We start from the raw sequence: 18,767 nt of genomic DNA, 5'->3' as shown, positions 1-18,767 counted from the left end.
TCCTGAGGGTTTGGACTCTGTTACATTTCTATTTCCTTCAGCCTCTTCTCCCAGCAGATATCAGCATGTTGAAAGTCTCTTTTTAATAGCCAGTAGTTCAAGTCAGGAAGAACTTGAACTAGTTCAGAAAGAGATACAATGAGATACAATGTTTCAAGTTAAAATAAGTAGCATAAATTACTCCATTATTTTTTTTAATCCAGTATTTTGAAAGATGTACTTTGATAAAAGGCATATTTTAACACATTCAAAAACCAACAATGAAAGACAAAAAAAATACAAATGCAATGAAATGAAAGAGTTAAAAGTCTATTTAAAAGCTGAAACACAACAGAATAACATGAGAAGCACGTTATTGTAAGCTCAATTTCTTGGCGAACATATCTGTGAGGCATACATCACTTAACACATCATTTTTTTTAACAGTAATAACGTTTATTTACAGGCTGCTTAACTGCCTTCAATTCAAGCTTTCACCATTCACTTATATCGTCTCACTCTCTACAGTGAATCTGGCTTGCAACGGGAAATTATATTGTCCATGTTTTTTGCGACCCTTTAGTATAAAAACAAGTACCAAAATTATAAAGACTAGCAGGACTAGTAGGAAAATCCACCAGTGCTGGGAGAGGTCAGTGGATTTATCTGCAAAAGAAAAATAAAATAGCTGAAACAATAGCTTGCATCTTTTTGTATAATTTTTTTCATACAAAAAAATCATACATTATGATTGTGACATTAGCAATATTACTCCAATTTTCTTGCACAGAATAATACCTTTTAACAGCAGAGTGGTTCCTCTTGTCACTTTCCCAACTTTATTCGTGGCAACACAGATGTAACGGCCTGCATTAGTAGACGTGGCTCCTGTGATGGTTATGATCTTCTGGCGCCCCACAGTGGACGCCCGGACATTCTTTGCTAACGAGTAGTTACATTGGATCTCAGGCTTGGGGTTCCCGTCAACTTCCCAAACTAAAGACACATTTCCGCCTACGAGAACTCCTGTGGTTGTATCTGGCTCTGTGAACTCTGGGGGATCTATTGAATGGAGAGAAAAATAAAAGACTTGTGAAATCATATTTAAGTTCTTTGCAGCCACAGTGGGCTTAAAGTAAAGAGGGTGTATCTGTAAAGTTTTGACTTACATAAAATGTCCAAATAAAACATGTGCTCAGCTGTACCATGTTTGTTGGATGCTTTTACTGAATATTTTCCACTCGCATGTTTTTCCCAGCGCTGTGGAAAGTGCTCTTTTCCATTTTTAAACCAAGTTACGTTAGGGAGAGGTAAACCCTCTGGATTACACAAAGGTTTTGGTGTGTCTTTTACTTCAACCTCATACAGCATCGGACAGGAAAGTCTGGGGGCATCTGTAAAGAAAACATCAAAAATATTATTCAGAATAATCAACAGTTTTTTGTTTTTTGAGGGCGCTTTATTGTAATAAAATGTAGTTCAGTGTTGTAGACCCACATTCAACTGTAATGTGAACATCAGTGTTAACCTGTCCCACTGAGTTATACACTGTAGCTTTGTAGATCCCAGATTCAGCCCTGGTAAGGAGCTTGAATGAATCAGTCAGTGTACCATTGTAATACCACTCAATACCAGGTGGAGGGTTTCCATCAGTTTCACATGGCAAATCATTCAGGCGGAAGGTATTTTCCACACCAACATAACTAGGGCAATTTTTGATGGTCGGCTTATCTGCAGAAAATATAGGATTCAGTTATTTAAACATTACTTGGTAGGTATAGAAACACTAAATATAATGCAATGAAGAACCTACAGTGTACAACAGTAGTGTAAGGTTCTGAGGCTATGGAGGGGGGCACCAGTGGCCCTGCAGGGCCAAACTGAAACTCAGCCTCGCATCTGAAAAGTGATCCATTGTCACTTTTCTTGACAGTGAAAGTATAGATAGATGACACATTGCACAGTCTCACAGTGGAGTCGTTAAGGCATTCTGGGAGTGGTGTCACATCAGAGCTTTTTAGGTAATCAGTGAGGACAGTTTCGTCATCTTTATACCACTTCACCAAGAGCTTTTTTGCAGGGGCCACACTGTAAATGTGGCACTGCAGCTGATGCTCTTCGCCTTCTTTCATTGGACCATTACCAGCTGCAGAGACTGTCACAGAATCTGGAAGCTCTGTAAAAAACAAAATAAAACAGTACAATTCATAATATTTCCACCACTGATTGGAAAAGTTTCCAGGTTAAAACAGTTGAAAACAGAAGGCGTGGTGAGTACTCACTATAAAGAGTGATGTTCGGTTTCATTTTGCACTGTTCATCAGTATCCAGAGGGACAAAGCAGAAAGGTTCCACGGTGAAATCTTCTAGTTTCTCAATCATCCAAGTAGCAATAGGAGGTGTTACAGAAGTCTTGCCAACTGCAAACTTCCAGTTCACTAAAGGAGCGTCTTTGCTGGTTGTGCTGCAATTAATCGAAGCTGAATCTCCATATTTCACATAAACTTCAGAGGGCATCACAGTTAAGCTACAACCTGTCATTGAAAAGCAAAAATGTTGAAACATAACTTTAATTAGTCACAATAAGAAATAAGTCTTTAACAGTTATATCAGTAAGAAAGCATACTTTCAGGCGCTTTGGGGGTTGGCGTGGCTGGAGGGTCTGTTGTGTCATTTTCTTCCATGTCAATAGAAATGTTCATAGTTGTGTTACCCAGAATATTGGTAGCTGTGCAGCTGTAAATTGAACTGCTGTTAACCTGAGTAATGTCAAGCCTGTTTGTGGTTTCCAGCATAGGCTGTTCATCAATGGTCCACTGATACACAGGAGGCGGGTTCCCCTCTATTTCACAGAGCAAAGTTGCATTGCCACCCATGGCCATAGTGATGCTCTTGCTAGAATTTGTCCTGAGCTCGGGAGCATCTAAAAAAAAAAAAGGGAAAAAAAAGCAAGTCAAAATTTGTGTTGGTTGAAATTCTAATAAAGTTATTTTTGGAACCAATCATTTTAAAAAGATAATATTATTTTCAGGCAACATTTTTACTCACAGCGTGCTGAGAGATGATGTGTTGTAGAAATAACAGGATGTTGTGGTTTTAGTTCCCCATATTTCAGTTGAACTTCACATCTAAACTCAGCAAATTTCTCTTCCCGGCTGATGTCGACGCCCAGTATGTAAGAATTTTTTTCTGGCTCTTCAATCCAATCCATAAAGGACTTAAATGTTTTATTATTTCTGTACCATGTGACAGAGATGTTTTGAGCAGGGGCGACATCAAAGACATCACAGTGCAGTTCGTAATCTGCCTGCTTTCCATTTCCATTCCTCATAGAGAGCATAACCTTTGGGTTCTCTATAAATAAATAAATAAATAAAATTCTGTTAGTGTTCATAGACGTTTCTCTGCGAGGCTTTTGTTTCTAATTGAAAAGAAACTTACTGTATACGGTGATATCACGGTCTTCACTGCATTCAAAGGTTTCATTCAGCTTTATTTTGCACTCTGCACTCATTTCAAAGTCTGACACTAATGCAACACAGGAGATAACATAATCCTTTTCCGTATTTTCACAGCATGTTTTTCCAAGGCATAGCCTCATCTCCTCAAAATCTCTTTCTGTGGTGTTGCAGGTTGCATAAAGTTGTGTTCCATTTTCTATGATCACAGGAGCATCCAAGGTCAGGATAGTGTTCGGCGTGCAGGTGAGGTCAGCCCCTGTTGATGCAGAAGTAATTATGTGAAGTAGTATTTGCTGCCATCTGGTGGTACTGATGATGTTGCATCTTTTCCGTCACCTTTTCTAAAAGTGACGGAAAAGGTGCAAATTCTGATATTCATTTTGGTTTAAACAATACAGACATGCACATTTGACAGACAAAATAAATAAATCTCAAATTAATTTGTCAGACTACGATAAACAAGTGATTGTTCTAGAACTGTCTAAGTCGCCTTTGTGTGACCATAACCATCAAGATAATATAGGAAATACCTCCTTAAGTTCAGTTAATGCAAGAAAGGCAAATTTATAGATAATTTTTTGTTGATCTATGGAAGCTCAAGCATTCAAAAAGCAGTTCCATTCAAATACAACATATATTTCTGGAGCTATAAACTGTAGATAAATGTTCTTGTGCAGTCAAAGTAAAATATACTTTATCACCACACCCAATTTCTGCAGAAAGCCCAAGTTATAGGTCTAGCTTTGGGTGTTATATGAGTAATTTAACACCTACCCCTCCCTCTAGAACCACATTATTTCACTCGTAGAGAACAGAGAAGTGAAAGACATTAACTTTGTAAAACTTCATTCTCACAACCATCAGTTATCTAATACCAAAGTTCTAAGAAATTATTTCTTTAAGCTTAATTGTCTTTAACACAATTTTCTATTTCTACATAGTAATCAGTTGCCTCAAAGAGTAACTGAAACAAAAAATAATAATAATGAAAACTACAAAAAATCTACCTCAACATCACAGCCTTTCCCTAAACTAGTAATAAACAAAACCTTAAAATAGCACAAAGCAATCACACAGCTTCACTACACTGTTTCCACTCACCACAAGGTAACAATGAGAGCAGGAGAAGGCCCAACATCCCGAGAGGCAGCATGCCGGGCTGTCTCACAGGTGGATGGGAGCTCATGAAGGAGGTGAAAAGTATTTGTGGAGGATCCAAAAAATGATGGGTTTTATAGCTGGATGAGATAAATCCCAGCCAAAAACTGGTCCAGCACGTGCTGACAGTTGAACAGCTACTATAGGAAAAAGAAAGCATACTACCGGGTAAATAATCCGCCCTATTGCACAGGAAACAGGAAAGGCTGGTGCAACCGTTCCATTTTTCTCTCCACCCTTTAGTGCAGCTTCTGATGATGCTTTGTTTGATGAAACTGTGATGAATGAGATCATGTGGCACAAAATGTCATAGAAAAGTTGTAAACGTAATTTGTCAAATAAGTTTGCACAGTTCCCAGCCTTTGAGTGGACATCACAGCATTTTTCACTGTGTTTAATTTTAAGAAACAAGTACAATGTAGGTTTTGATTAATAGTGCTTTCTCTTGAAAATAGTTGAACAAGCTGGCCAATGAAATAGCTTACGTTAAGAGACTAATGCTATTGCCAAGATGTAAATCTTTCTTTGCCTTAAGATTTCCATGATATCTGAATGTCAAAACTGTTGTCTAAATGCTAATCTAATGACTGTGTTGGTACATACTAGATAACGTCATACAGAATCTTTTTGATAAAACTAGAGTGAATCACTGACCACTAATGGTAGCCACAGAAATAAGAAATGTGGCGATGTGGCACGAAATCAACAATCTCTCTCCGTGTAACAATAAAACTAGAGATGACTAGAGAGAAGGGTATGGAAGATACAATGCAATTATAAGACTGACCAAGAGAGAAGCAACAGTTTTAAAAAGAGACAGAGGAAGAATGGCCTAATGTGTAAAAATATCAAAAAATAATCTAACCATATTCTGTAGCTGCATCATCTGACCAGTCAAACCTCTGTGTTGAGCTGAGGCAATAACACCAAAAATGTCAAACAGCCACAGAGGGATCAGGGCGTCAGAGAATGTTGTCTAAGTCCACAAGCAGCAATGTGGGAAAAGTGTTTTTGCTTTGAGTACGGCCTCTTTCAAAAACTTGAGTCAGATATATCTGATCAGAGAGAGAAGGAAACATCTGTGTCACACTCATGACTTAGTCATCATTTGAAACTCAATGATTTATGTCAGTTAAGGCATTTGTGTTAAAACATTTCTATAACTATACATTTTATTCATAATGTTTAACTTTCTCTGCATCTTCTTTATCCTTGTCAGTGTTATCCTTGAGAGTCCCTGCAGTAATGCAGCTATGTGGGTTTGATCATCATGAAAACTTTCTTCAGGGAGTAGGACCCTCCGTGGAACTCAGCCCAGTAGACCCCATCTTGGTAGCGACTTCGATAGTGTCCACCCCGATACCACACGCCGTTCAGATTGGAGTGTGCGCACATGTGATACCACCAGCCTCCTTTCTGGTAATGAGCGCAGTTACCTGCGAGAAACACAGTTATCGACACAAAAAGTCAAATCATTTCAGAAAACTACTGGGCTGAGACAAGATGGGAACAGACCTGGATAGCTGTCCTTGTCGCGGTCCAGAGTGGTGAAGGCCTTGTTGTTGTGCCATGACAGGGAGTCTCCTGCATTGCCGTGGTATAGTCCCAAGCGCAGGCGGTACCAGTCATTCTCCGATTCCAGGCGGAAGCTGTCATAGTCAGCAAACACCTGCCGGCCCTGCCAATCTTCTAAGACCACCCGGAGTTTGTACTTGGCCTGCTGGGTCAGCCAGTAGAGGTGTTCCAGGCCAAGCCAGTACTCACCATTTAGGTTTCCAAAGCCTTGCTGTAATAATGCAATGCAAAAAAAATTAAACTAAAACACCTCCTAAATGACTCACTTCTAATACATCTGTCTGTCGATCAATCGACTGATTGGTCTGTCTGAATCGGTCTGTCTGTCTGACTGACTGTCTGTCTCTCTGTTTATCTATCTATCTATCTATCTATCTATGTGGTTGTTGTTCTAAATTATAATATTTCTCAGCCTTGTGTTTTTCAGACTTCAAAGTTGTTTGGCATTACCTTATACTGCTCCCAAGTCCTGAAGAAGTTGACTGACCCATCCTGTCTCCTCTGGATGACAGTCCACCCACCCTGAGCCTGACTCTGCTCACACCAGGCCTGAAAGAGTCGGTTGGCACTCTGAAGATGAATCAGGTAAATCCCACTGGTGGTCTCGCCTGAATCCAGAACATGCTGGCAGTCCCGCCATGGCCCTAAACAAAAGAGATGTACTGTATGCAACCAATATAATACAGTTAGAATACCTTGCACAATAATTCATCATGTGTTTTATTGCGATATGTGACTGGCCAACAGAAAGTGGTGTGATTGTGAAATAGAGAGAAAATAGTATATGATTTTCTAAATTGTATACAAGTACAAATCTGAATTGTTCAGATGAATGCAGTCCCTCTACATTAAAACTTTTAGAGACAAATTTAAAGTTAACACTGGCATATTTCTCTAATTCCTCGCCTTGCTCATCAAATTAGGTAAACTACAAATGTTTATTGTATGAACTAACCCTGTTTTAAACTTCTTTTCTAACAATCCTCTGAAACCTTTACAATATAACTATTTTCATCCTGAAATTAAATTACATGCATGTTATTTCTCCTTACTAATTAGTCAACTGGTTGCAGTTTCATTTTGAATATTAGTTTTGCGTGAACACTTTTCACTGGGGTGCTGTTCACAACTTCGCCTGCAACTGCTCTGACATTTTTAGGCCTGAGCAGCAAAGAGTGTGAAGGCCTATTGTAACCGTACTGTTTCTCATTATTATTACAATTCTGCCCCCATAAAGAAGGGACTGTTTGAGGGCTTCATCATATTCAAAATCTCACCAAACTTGGAAGACACATCAGCACAGCACTGAGCTACGAGGGCCGCCCGACGCCGCTTGTATTTTCATATTTTCACTTTTAGTTTTTATATCACCAGTTGTACTTTTCTTAAGGACTTTTTTTTTTATCATACTAACACATTTCTTCACAAGACGCAGGATGACAGTTTTAGCACTTTTTTTCCATCGCAAATTTAAACAAGCTTTCACAGAAAATGACAAAGTGTGACAGTAGAGCAAATTGCCAGGAAGAAAACGTGAACTAAAAAACACAGCTAATTAGCACTGCTGGGAAGCATCAGGTGGGAGAACCTTAGAAATTGAAGAAAAAGGGAGGGAAAAAAGCAACAACAGAAAGACCCAGTCACCCAGAAATGTATGAAAAGGGCTAGCCAGCATCAACAACCTCCATCTTGCTTCTCCTTTTGTCTGGTTAGAATGTATGTATGATTACAAGAGGAGAGAAAAATAAGCCTGATGTTCCTAAACCCATACCATCAGGATTTGAACTGGTTTGCTGTTCTTTACTAGAGCCCTACTGAAGTCAGATGGCTTCAGGGAAAGATAAAAACTGTACTAAAATCACACTTTTATTCATTAAGAAAAATGTACATATCTTTTTTTTCTTTCAATTGACAATGGTATGTCTCTAAATATTTATTAAATAATTTGTAGATGTTTTAGTAGCAGATAATTGTGGATTAGTTGTGCTGGTTTCTGTTCTGTGGACTAAAATCCAAGCTTGGGGTTGGTAGAGCAAAACATTGTGCAGTTTCCAATTATCTTCTTGGATGTGGGGGATTTGATAAGGTGGACATAGGAATCTGTAAGTATACACAGAAGAACAACTCCCACACAGTGACATACTAAAGTGCAACCATGACAAGCTTTTTCACATGAACTGGATGTTCATGTGAAATAAATTCTTTTTGGTAACACTTTATTTGAAGGGGTGTCCATAAGACTGATATTACACAGTCATAAACATGACATAACAATGGTCAGGAACCTGAATAGGTCTTTATGAATGTTTCAGACTGTTGTCATGAAATGTCTTTTGGTAAATAATGACACTTTAATGCAAAGTTGACTCTTTTAATTGTCTTTTAATGTAATTTTTAATGCAACTTTGCATAAAAATGTAGTTATTTAACAAATAATGCTGAGTTGACACTTGTAATGCAACCTTTAATGCATTTTTGCATTAAAAGTGTCATTATTTACCAAAAGACACTTAATGACACCAATCATAAACATTCATGAAGACTTATTCATGTTCATAACAGGTGTTATGTCATGTTTATGACAGTGTAATGTTAGTCTTATGGACACTCCTTCAAATAAAGTGTTACTCTCTATTTTATCACACTTAGGAATAAAAAAAGAGCCATGGTCGCTTTCTCTCTACTCAATCTTGAAATAGTTTGTACAATTGTCTGCTAGATGTGTAATATAAAACACCACCGAATACTGTGGAACAAATGTGTGTTCATTATAGAGGCCGTGTTCTGACAGACGCTTGGTGTGTTTGACATTGTTTAGGTTTTCCCAAGTAGATAAGACCTCTATCAGCAGGTCACTGACTCCATCAGCTTCTGCTTATTATTTGAGAAAATAAATAACTCTGACACAAGTAAGACCTGTTTATACACAAAGTTTGGAGTTCAATCAGATTCTCTAAAGTGTGCTTTATGTTGTTGTACCTGGGGATTTAGTGACAGGGAAGCCAACGAAAGGCAGTTCAGTAGGAGGGCTGATAGTAGAGAAGGGCAGATCTCCGACTGTTTCTGCCTGTTGATGGTGTAAAGGAGCACTCTGGTCCCTCTGAACGTCATTTTTCAGGATGGTGGCCTTAACGCTGTAGTTGCAGTGCTCATTACTACAATTTTTGGGGGGTTCAGTCAATGCCTGTCCAGACCAGCACAAAATAATGCCTGCTTAATTGCTGACCTCCAAAAGTTAAATGTTAAATATAAAAACGCATCACGCTTCTTACCACTGAGGGCTGGCTGGAATCCCTGCACTGGCACTGTTTCTCCAGTTTGGTGATAAACTGGTTCTGGGAGCTCATCATGGAAGTGAGTGCTCCATATTTCTTCTCCAGTTCCCTGTAGCTACTGGACACCTCCAAAGCCTGTAGTTCCCCGCCACAAGCAGAAAACATGAAGATGAGCTCGGTATCTCAACCAACTCTAAGATATTGCACTTAATGTAACTCTAGGCTCACATGTGTCGTCGCATTCACAAGGAGGCTCTCCAACCTTTGGTGCTCCAAAGCCTGGTCCTTCTTATGGATGACTTCACGCAGCAGCTGGGCGTAAAGTTGGGCAATACGGGAATTCATGCCGCTGCTCTCTTTGCGCAAGGCTCTCACCTCTGCTGCAAGAGACCCTTCATGCTCCATTTGACTCTGGAGCTTCTCCAGTTGTTCCTGCTGTCGTTTGAGCTCCAAATGCAGAGCATCTACCTCTGATTGGTTGGGCATTGAAGAGTGTGTGTTCAAACACAGAGCTCCTGTGATTTTTTGCTGTGGAACAATGAAGGTGTAGGAGCAACGACCTGCTTTCAGACGCGAGGACGCTCCAGCTGTTTTAGTAGTCATGCAAAGGATGAAGAAAAGGGTGAGAGATGTTGCCAGTGTCCTATCCATTAATCAGTCGAATATTTGAGGATAACCTGATGGTGAAAGAAAGAGGAGGAATGATCACAAAACCAGTTATCTTTGACAGTGTGCATAACGAGATAGGTTTCTTGAGGACATGCTAGGCAAAATTAACGTTTGCAAACCAACAAAAGGCCTTCAATAGAACTGAAATTATAACACAAGTCAAACAGATTTCAATAGATTACAGAAAACAAAACAGTAATCCTTCATTTTTTAAATGTTTGTTTATTGTTTTGTTGTCATAAAGATTAAGGTTCTACCATTCTCCTTAATGCAATCACCCAAACCAGAGAAGTAAAAGAAACGATTTATGTCTACATTAGGAAAAATGCTTGACTTTCCCTGAGGTCATTTGACTTCATCTTCCACAAGATGGAGATCAAGTTGTGTTATGCTAGTTTATTGTCATCCTCTGTTAAGACAGTATTAACTTATGAGTTCCAGACTCAACAAAATAATTTCTTTTAGAACTAACAAAATGTTCTTTGAATATGTTTAAACTTTTACATTTCATCTTAAGCACAATCAATTTATACGTGATGTGAAAGAATGTGTCAAAGCAACACAAAACATGAATATAAATAATAGCATGGGCAGTAAAACTTTAAAACTGTAAAGTGTGATAATGGTTACATTAGACATGCAGAAATGTTTAAACATGGATGTATAAAGATAATATTGATCAAGTTGTGGTGACTGATGGATCGAAAATCTAATTCTCTTTGGTGTCCCACCAGGGGTGTATTTTGGATAAGGGTAATTTGACTAGAACTAAACCTGATTTGAATTATCAAGCTCTGGTTTTGTATTTTATATTTTATGCTGGAGAAATAGAGGCTTCCCTTACACACCATTTGTTCTTGCATTCCTCAACTTCCTGAAAATTGGCATTTCAACAGCAAAAAGGATGACAGTCAACACAAACCAAACAAAACCAACATCCATCCATCTCTGGATCAACAGCACAGATAACCTGACAACACCATGAGCAAAGCGAACAGGAAACCATTGATATATGATCTTGAAATGCACAAGAGTCTCAATAAAAAATATCCATAACAATGTTTTATTTGGTATTGAGACAACTGTTGTTGGTTTTTTGCTCTGTTTAACTTTAATTAGAGATAAAATATATGTAAGGATTAAACATTCTTCTGAACAAGGTTGGGCATTTTATTAACTTACCTTTGTAAATTAAATGTACAGCAAAAGTCCTTTTCTGTAGCAGCAGCCCAAAGCAATGCAAGAAAACTTGTAAAAGTTTAAAAGTGGCACACTTTGAATAGATGAAAAGCAGTGTGTCTCCACAATCAAATCTGAAAGCGTATTGGTTTGGATCAAATCAGCAGTAAGGTTTCTCAGAAGCCACATTTGCTCTTGGTCTGCAGAGTTCCTCCTGTGTCAGGATCTCTAAAGAAAGAGATACGTAATTACAAAGTATCCCAGTGCCACTGCCTTCCTGCAGGCTCAGAGCAGGAATCTGAATGTCTCCTCCCTCTGCCATCATTTATTATCCCGCCTGCCATGAACTCACTATTACGACAGACAAGAGCACTAAGGCATTGTGTTGAAGCTGTAGCTTCGAGTCATACCCACCACTCACTTCACAGATGATGCCCATCTTCAATGAAGACTGGTTTCATTAAAAAAATAAACATTCACTTCTTAGGCGTTTTTGCTTAAATCTTTGTTTGTGTTCAAATTGGAGTTTTTGCATTTGTTGTTGTGAATAACACTTACACTTTTAAACTTTAAATCATATGTTTATAACTTTCTTGCTATTGCAGGAAATGAGCAATAATAATCAAAACAAGACATAAATCGCACATACATTGCCTCTGTCCAAACTGTGAGGAGAGAATCTGGTTTTTAGGGCTTGCTCTATTTCATATAATGCAATCTGTGAATGACTTTGTTCAATAATATTGCATGGGCTGTTGTAAAGTAACATGTGATATAGACTTATTTTGGTTCTTCCACATATGAGGGCAGTTGTGAATGTTAGTAAGGGCAACTCCCAAAAATGTATCTTACTCGTGTGTATCTGTTTCTGATAGATAGAGATGTAAAGCATGTGGTTTCAAAAGTGTTGATGCATGTACTTTATTTTGTTCAGCAATTTTAAAACACACAAGAGATTTTCTTTTGCTTAAAATATACTAAGATGTATTTATAGGTAATGCAATTTTCTTATTTACTCATTGAACTCGTGTATTTATTTCTGTTTTCTGTAATACAATAACTGCATGAGTTTGATCTTACGATTCGCACGTCTTCTGTCCTCTAGTGGTCAAAAAGATTTCATTGTGCGCTTTTCTTCTGCCCTCTTGTGATCGGAATGCTCGGAACTAGCACGCCTGAACGAGAAGCACGGACATATTAGTGTGCTGCACATAGCGAGAACACCATGTGGGAAGAACGTTGTCAACTTTAAAGCTGATAATTTCAACTTTAGTGGTTTGCAACATTTAGCGGAGGCAGTTTATGTAATCAGTATGGTTAGCTTATATATACTTTAGCGACATTTGTCGAGTTTTTGTGGGAAATCATTCAGTCGGCTTCAAGTTAAATCATGGGGAAATCAAAGGTAAGTGCCAGACATAGCATGGGAGCTAATGGCTAATAACTATTTACATAAATGTGCGTATTGACTTGTCTTTGATAAAATGCCTTGTTTTATAATAACCAGCTCTGGTGGAGAGACATTTATGTATATGTGTTGGGTTGTAAATTTCCATCATAGTTCGCGTTGTGTAAGAAATGTGCGTCTTAGATATTTAACTTCAATAATAAGTTCTGCTCATGTTTTCCTTTTCATTAGACTAAAAATCAGAAGAAATCCCGAGCACAAGCCATCCACGTGGCTGAGGATGCCTACAGGTCTGTGCCCCACTCCTTCGTGTTTCATCGGGGTCAGGTTGGGAAAAACGTGGGTCAGCTCGTCCAGGACATGAGGAAAGTCATGCAGCCTTACACCGCAGAGTCTCTGAAGGTTTGTCTTCTTTTTAAAGCCAGGTCTGCTCAAGCTTCAACAACCCACTCATCAGGCTTGTAACTTTGTCTTATTTTTAAAATTCAGGTGCGGAAAAAAAATCTCCTTAAGGATTTTGTGTCAGTAGCAGGACCCCTGGGGGTGACCCACTTCATTATGTTTGGTAAAACTCCCAACAGCATCAACATGGTGAGAACTAAATCTGATCACAACCTGCATACAGTTTTCTCACATAAAAACTGTCACCATTGGTTTAATTTTCTTTCTCCTTCCAGAGACTTGCGCGACTTCCCAAAGGTCCCATGCTTTATTTTAAGGTCCTCAAGGTAAGTTTTGTAACATCAAAGTCTAATTTGTTGGGTTTACATGATGACGCACAGAAACTTGATTGTAAAGTGATGTTTTTCAAAGTAAACGCACTGATGAACCCAAGCTACCAAAGTGATTTGATGAACCCTTTTAATTATAAATCAATGTTTATTCAGTACATTTTTATTTTATTTTTCCTTTCCAGTATTCCCTTATCAAAGACGTGGTTTCATCGTTGAAGAAGCACAGGATGCATGAGCAGCAGTTCACCCACCATCCACTTCTCATCCTCAGCAACTTTGGAGTGGATGGCATGCACGTGAAACTCATGGCCACCATGTTCCAGAACATGTTCCCCTCCATAAATGTCCAAAAGGTGCGTTTAGTAAAAAAAAATCACCCACCTTATGTTGAGAACAATGTGATGACAGTATAGTCTTCTGAGTATCTGTGAAGATCTCTCAAAAGTAAACGCTATCTGATTTTGTTGTGAAATGGGTTTTCAGCATAATACAAGTTTAAGACTTGGGTATAACTTTTTTTTTTCCTTAGGTAAACCTCAACAGCATCAAGAGGTGTGTACTGTTCAGTTTTGACCCAGCATCCCAGGAAATTCAGTTTCGGCACTAGTAAGTAATGATCTGTTAAGGTATTGATCTAATATCAGCATTTTGAAGTGATGGGCTCAGGTGATGACAGATTACGACTTGACACTGTCATGATGCATGTCTAAAGTAAACGCACTGATGAGCCTTCACTCTTAAAGACAGAGTTTTGTTATTTATGGAGGTTTTTTTAGTGACAAATTAAGAGGTTTTATTTGTTGTTGTTCTCGTTCTGCAGTAGCCTGAAGGTTGTCCCTGTGGGGATGAGTCGAGGAATAAAGAAGCTAATGCAGGAAAAGTTCCCCAATATGAGCAAGTTTGAGGATATCACTGAACTACTGGTGAAGTAAGAATCTTTGTTTACTTCTCACGGCACCAAATAAAGTAAATTGTTTCCATTTTACAAAAGTAGAAATTTATCTGAACTCTTTACTTAACAACTCTTCAGGGGAGCAAACTTGTCTGAAAGTGAAGCTGAGCAGGATGGCGAGCACAACATAACGGAGCTGCCGCAAATGTATTCCGGACGAGGCAACATGCCGTCCCAGCAGAGTGCTGTCCGTTTGACCGAAGTGCGTACGAAGCAACTACAATTATGTCAAACCCCTCCTCTCCGTGTGGATCAGCTGAACCCGTTTTATTTTCCTCCTTTTAGATCGGTCCTCGAATGACGCTGCAGCTGGTGAAGATCCAGGAAGGGATGGGAGACGGAAACATTCTTTACCACTCCATGAGTGAGTGGATATTTCTCCCAGCTTTTCTCTGCTTCAAATGTTCAGATGAACATGATGACAACAGCATTATGAATTCTATGATTTATCTCTACAAGTAAACGCTTACTGATTCATCCTGAGCTCTTTATTTGCTTCATGCACATTTGGCACAAACTGTTTCTCAGTCTGGATTTTTTTTTGTTACCAGTTTCCAAGACAGAGGAAGAAATACAGGAGATACTGAAAAGGAAGGAGGCGAAGATGAAGGAAAAGGAGGAACGCAGGAAAACGCAGGAGCAAAATGTGGTGACAAAGAAAGAGAAACGAGAAGAGAACAAGTAATTTAAACCTAAAATTATTGGGCAATTTTCTTTCTCTTTATTAATACTTGAAGTTTAAAATAAACCACCGTAAAGGTCACTGGTCCGGCTCAAACTGCTAACCTGTTAGACCGTACTTGAACCATGTTAACCACTGCTTTTGAAATGTCAATGACTGAAAGTGGATTATAAAGTGGATTATAAAGCTTTTCTTTTTCCTTTTCTTGTAAGGAAAAAGAGTCTGGAAGGCATAAAGAGGAAAAGAGCTGAAGCCGAGGAGGACAGTGAGGTGGAAGATCCAGGGATGCAGGACGATCGGCCAGCTGCTGTTGAATCTGATGATGATGTGGAGTACTACAGACAGGCTGTGGGGCAAGAACCAGATGAAGGTGAGTATTCAAGTCAAACAGCTGTGCACCGTTTGTTGCACTAGTGTTGCTTTAAATCCTTAAAACATATTTCTCGACAATGCAGATATGTTTCCGGGGGCCAAGAAGAGGCGGCGTCCAGAGAAATCTCATGACAGAGCCAAGAAGAGAAAGCTGTCCCCTGGTAAATCCTCAAAACAACCAGATTCTAAATCACCAAAAAGAAAAGGTGTAGTTGGGCAGCACAGAGACAAAACAGGAAAAGCTCCTCATGGAAAAGGATGGAAGAAATCTAAACATGAGGAGAAAGCATTTGGGAAGAAAAAGTGGTCTCCAGGAAAAGCATTTGGCTCTAAGAGATCTGGAGAGAGGGAAAATAAATTTCCACGCAAAAACTTTGATGGAAAGAAAAACAAGGACAAAACATTTCAGACAAAAGGTCACAAAGGTAAGTCTGGCCTCAAGAGGAAAGGTGCAGGTGGAAAGCAAGGCTTCACACGGACAAAAGGAAAGCGCTGAACTTTGCTTTTTTTCCCCCTTCATTTGGACTTCGGATTTAGTGTCTTCCGAAGGCAGCAAATGTATCGGTCTGAGGAAATGTTATTGGACAGTTTCAAACAGACAAATTGTAAAAAAAATCAACAGAAATGTTCTTTATCAGTTTATAGTTGTTGACTTCAGAACAAAAATAAAAAAATTTTTTGATCAAATATACAGCTCTGATGTTCTTGTCCTTTCATTGATTTGTACATTTCATTAATGTTAAGTATTCTAATATAAAATACTGTTTTTGGTTTGGATTAACTTCATTGGGAAGATTTTTTTTAGCTTCTCACTGTAACCCAATATTAGGGCTCATAGTTGAGAATCAAATTTGAAGAACAAATAATTAAGCATTCAACAGTTAAAAGTGAATGTAAAGCATAAGGATGGGAAAATGACTTGCATATTTGGTATTATCAATAATCTGATGCCATTTTATAAATTTCTCTGAAAGTAAAGTAATCTGAACTATTGAAGCTAAATTAGAGTACAAAATGGCAAATCTAACTGCACGGCAAGGGAAAACAAATCCAGGTTAAGATGTATGTTACGACTAAAGAATACTACACCATAAAACCAGAACGTTCTGGCAATCATTTGTAAATGCTGTTGAAAATGTTTTAACACTTTCAGATCTAAATGTTTTCTAAACTGATGAAAATGACCCTTGAACATCACATTTTGCTGTCATCTGTATTTGAGGGCAAGCCACACTCTAAAAATAAAATTCAAACTACTTCCCTAACCAGCCTTGAAGTGAGTTTACATCCTTTTTCATGATCGGTACAAATGGCATTCTGAGAACTGAATATCTACTTGTGCACTGGGATGGAAATGTTTTTTTGTTCAGTGCTGCAGTCAGTGGTTCCACTTTCAAATGCAGCTTTGCTCAGAGAATTAGTCACAACCCTGAAAGATTAAATCTTTCATTGTGGCTTTTTAGTGGGCTTCAACAAGATAATCATGGTTGCATATATTTTCCACTTGCAAATAGTTATTCTACCAAACTAGTTTCTAACTTTGATTATTTTTGATTTATTAAATGTGAATTTTTATTATTATTTTGTAATTCAAGTATTTTTATTCCATGTTGTTGTGCATTCCCACTCAAAATCCGCAGATGGTAATGGACCATCTCTTCATTTTTAGTCTTTAGTACAAAGTCGCTTTCTAAACAACGTTCTGAGACGACCTACGCTTTTTTTATCTTAATATTTGCAAATGGATGGTGCTGGTGTCGTCACAGCTCAGTTTTTCTTCTGCATCTTGCACAATCCAAGCCCGACCATAAGGAAGTGACTCTTGTGTTATTCTGAGCTGTTCATCACTCACTTATCAGAGGAAGAGGTTTGAGGAGCAATTCCTGTTTTCAGCCTTTTCATCAACAAAATATTGAATTACAGCTGAAGGAAGCCTTTTGGTAAGCTGAAGTTATTTTTACTTTTTAATAGAAATCTGTATAGACTTAATGTCTTACTTCATTTTTATTTTTAAAGAAAACAGGATGGCAGACAACTTCTCTGAATGTGAGAAATTTCAGATTCGCCTGCTCCCTGCCATGTACGGGGTTGAGTTTGTTGTGGCCTTGGCAGGAAACACGTTTGCCCTGTGGCTGCTGCTCATCAGAGAAAAACGCAACTGGCACTCCGGTGTTGTCCTCTCCTGTAACCTGGCCATCAGTGACCTGCTCTACATCCTTACACTGCCTCTGCTGATTGTCTACTACGCACTGGGGAAACACTGGCTGTTCGGCGAGGCTGTGTGTAAAATCGAGAGGTTCCTTTTCACCTGCAACTTGTATGTGAGCATCTTCTTCATCATGACAATAAGCGTGAACCGCTGCGTGGGCATCGCGTGCCCGTTCTTCACCCGCTTGTATGTGGAACCTTTTCATGTCAAAATCATCAGCGTCATCTTATGGATTATTGTTGGAGTCATCTCCAGCCCTATGCTGAAGTTTGCTTCTCTTTGTAAACACAGTTATAATAACAACACGTTATGTGTGTCTTTCTGTCAACCAACGCCTGACGAAACATCTGTTTTTATCTACAGAGTGTTCCTCGCTGTTTTTGGCTGTCTTGTTCCTTTCATAGTAACTTTTACTTCTTACTGTGTGTTGTTTCGGGTTGTGTGGAAAAATGTCAACATAACGACTCTTGAAAAGCGTAAAGTTGCCTTGTTAGTCTTCTCAGTGATTGTCCTCTATGCTGTTTCCTTTGTACCCTATCACATCTTCCAAGTCTATTATCTGTATTTGAGGAAAAGTGACCCCAATAATATGAACTGTTGGGTCTACAAAATGTACCAAGTGTCCAAGGGACTGGCAACGCTGAACATGTGTATCCATCCCATACTCTACATGGCTGTGTTTGACAGTATTAGAGTAGCATGCTGTGGAAAGAACTCAGAAGACAACGCAGTAGAATGAGGAAGTAGAGCCTGGTTTCAGACTAAACATTACTTTGCTGCACATATCTTTGTAAAATGCCTCAGTGTTCCAGCTCTGTGCTAAATACATTTAATCACATCTGTTTGTAATAAAGATTTTCCTTTTTTTCAAGGTTTTCCTCATTTTGTACATTGCATGTAATTATACAAATTGGATAAAATATGTTTTCACTTTTTTGTCAAACTTAATGTTTCAGGTCATGCAACAAGTATATATATCTACGGAAGAGGATTAGGGCCACTGAAAAAAAAAAAATTATGGCCCAGAAAAAAAAAAAATCTCAGAATTTTCATGTAAAAAAAAAAAAAAAAAATAAAATCCGGGGCCCGGAAAAAAAAAAAAAAAAAAATTCCG

At 38.5% G+C, this 18,767-nt stretch overlaps 2 protein-coding genes across 4 annotated transcripts; one reads left to right on the top strand and one right to left on the bottom strand.

Annotated features, from left to right (window-relative positions):
- Positions 1 to 36: 36 nt before the first annotated feature.
- Positions 37 to 12,453, bottom strand: angptl6 (angiopoietin-like 6). 3 transcript variants are annotated; one of them, XM_044099590.1, is made up of 10 exons: positions 4,542 to 5,251; positions 3,421 to 3,696; positions 3,028 to 3,333; positions 2,606 to 2,902; positions 2,262 to 2,513; positions 1,793 to 2,155; positions 1,477 to 1,710; positions 1,149 to 1,373; positions 778 to 1,041; positions 37 to 645 (listed from the first exon to the last, which is right to left on the bottom strand). In XM_044099590.1, exons 1-10 carry the CDS (start codon positions 4,756 to 4,758, stop codon positions 485 to 487), a joined length of 2,595 nt encoding a protein of 864 aa, XP_043955525.1. In that variant the 5' UTR covers positions 4,759 to 5,251; the 3' UTR covers positions 37 to 484. The 3 variants fall into 3 exon arrangements, with proteins under 3 accessions (XP_043955525.1, XP_043955526.1, XP_043955527.1); XM_044099591.1 differs by lacking the exons at positions 37 to 645; positions 778 to 1,041; positions 1,149 to 1,373; ... (3 more) ...; positions 2,606 to 2,902; positions 3,028 to 3,333 and adding exons at positions 6,114 to 6,384; positions 6,624 to 6,817; positions 9,153 to 9,357; ... (2 more) ...; positions 11,300 to 11,524; positions 12,377 to 12,453 and having other exon boundaries at positions 3,580 to 3,696; positions 4,542 to 6,034; XM_044099592.1 differs by lacking the exons at positions 37 to 645; positions 778 to 1,041; positions 1,149 to 1,373; ... (3 more) ...; positions 2,606 to 2,902; positions 3,028 to 3,333 and adding exons at positions 6,114 to 6,384; positions 6,624 to 6,817; positions 9,153 to 9,357; ... (1 more) ...; positions 9,677 to 10,125; positions 12,377 to 12,433 and having other exon boundaries at positions 3,580 to 3,696; positions 4,542 to 6,034.
- Positions 12,441 to 18,524, top strand: LOC122822001 (suppressor of SWI4 1 homolog). Its single transcript, XM_044100319.1, has 14 exons — positions 12,441 to 12,701; positions 12,936 to 13,106; positions 13,194 to 13,295; positions 13,382 to 13,432; positions 13,621 to 13,791; positions 13,968 to 14,044; positions 14,259 to 14,366; positions 14,469 to 14,592; positions 14,676 to 14,754; positions 14,942 to 15,071; positions 15,285 to 15,442; positions 15,528 to 15,938; positions 17,085 to 17,087; positions 17,461 to 18,524. The coding sequence occupies exons 1-14, from the start codon at positions 12,687 to 12,689 to the stop codon at positions 18,390 to 18,392; spliced, it is 2,532 nt and encodes an 843-aa protein (XP_043956254.1). The 5' UTR covers positions 12,441 to 12,686; the 3' UTR covers positions 18,393 to 18,524.
- Positions 18,525 to 18,767: the final 243 nt, after the last annotated feature.

Source organism: Gambusia affinis, linkage group LG19 (genome assembly GCF_019740435.1).
Source record: "Gambusia affinis linkage group LG19, SWU_Gaff_1.0, whole genome shotgun sequence".
In the NCBI taxonomy this organism is placed as follows: domain Eukaryota; kingdom Metazoa; phylum Chordata; class Actinopteri; order Cyprinodontiformes; family Poeciliidae; genus Gambusia; species Gambusia affinis.
This window is presented reverse-complemented; position numbering and strand designations above follow the sequence as displayed.

Coding starts and splice junctions, on each gene's coding strand:
- angptl6 (XM_044099590.1), bottom strand. CDS start 4,758: ATGCTTTCTTTTTCCTATAGTAGCTGTTCAACTGTCAGCACGTGCTGG. Junction 3,697..4,541: donor GCTCTCATTGTTACCTTGTG/GTGAGTGGAAAC, acceptor CTGCATCAACAG/GGGCTGACCTCACCTGCACG. Junction 1,374..1,476: donor TGTTCACATTACAGTTGAAT/GTGGGTCTACAA, acceptor TTTTCTTTACAG/ATGCCCCCAGACTTTCCTGT.
- LOC122822001 (XM_044100319.1), top strand. Junction 13,296..13,381: donor CTCCCAACAGCATCAACATG/GTGAGAACTAAA, acceptor TTCTCCTTCCAG/AGACTTGCGCGACTTCCCAA. Junction 14,367..14,468: donor ATCACTGAACTACTGGTGAA/GTAAGAATCTTT, acceptor ACAACTCTTCAG/GGGAGCAAACTTGTCTGAAA.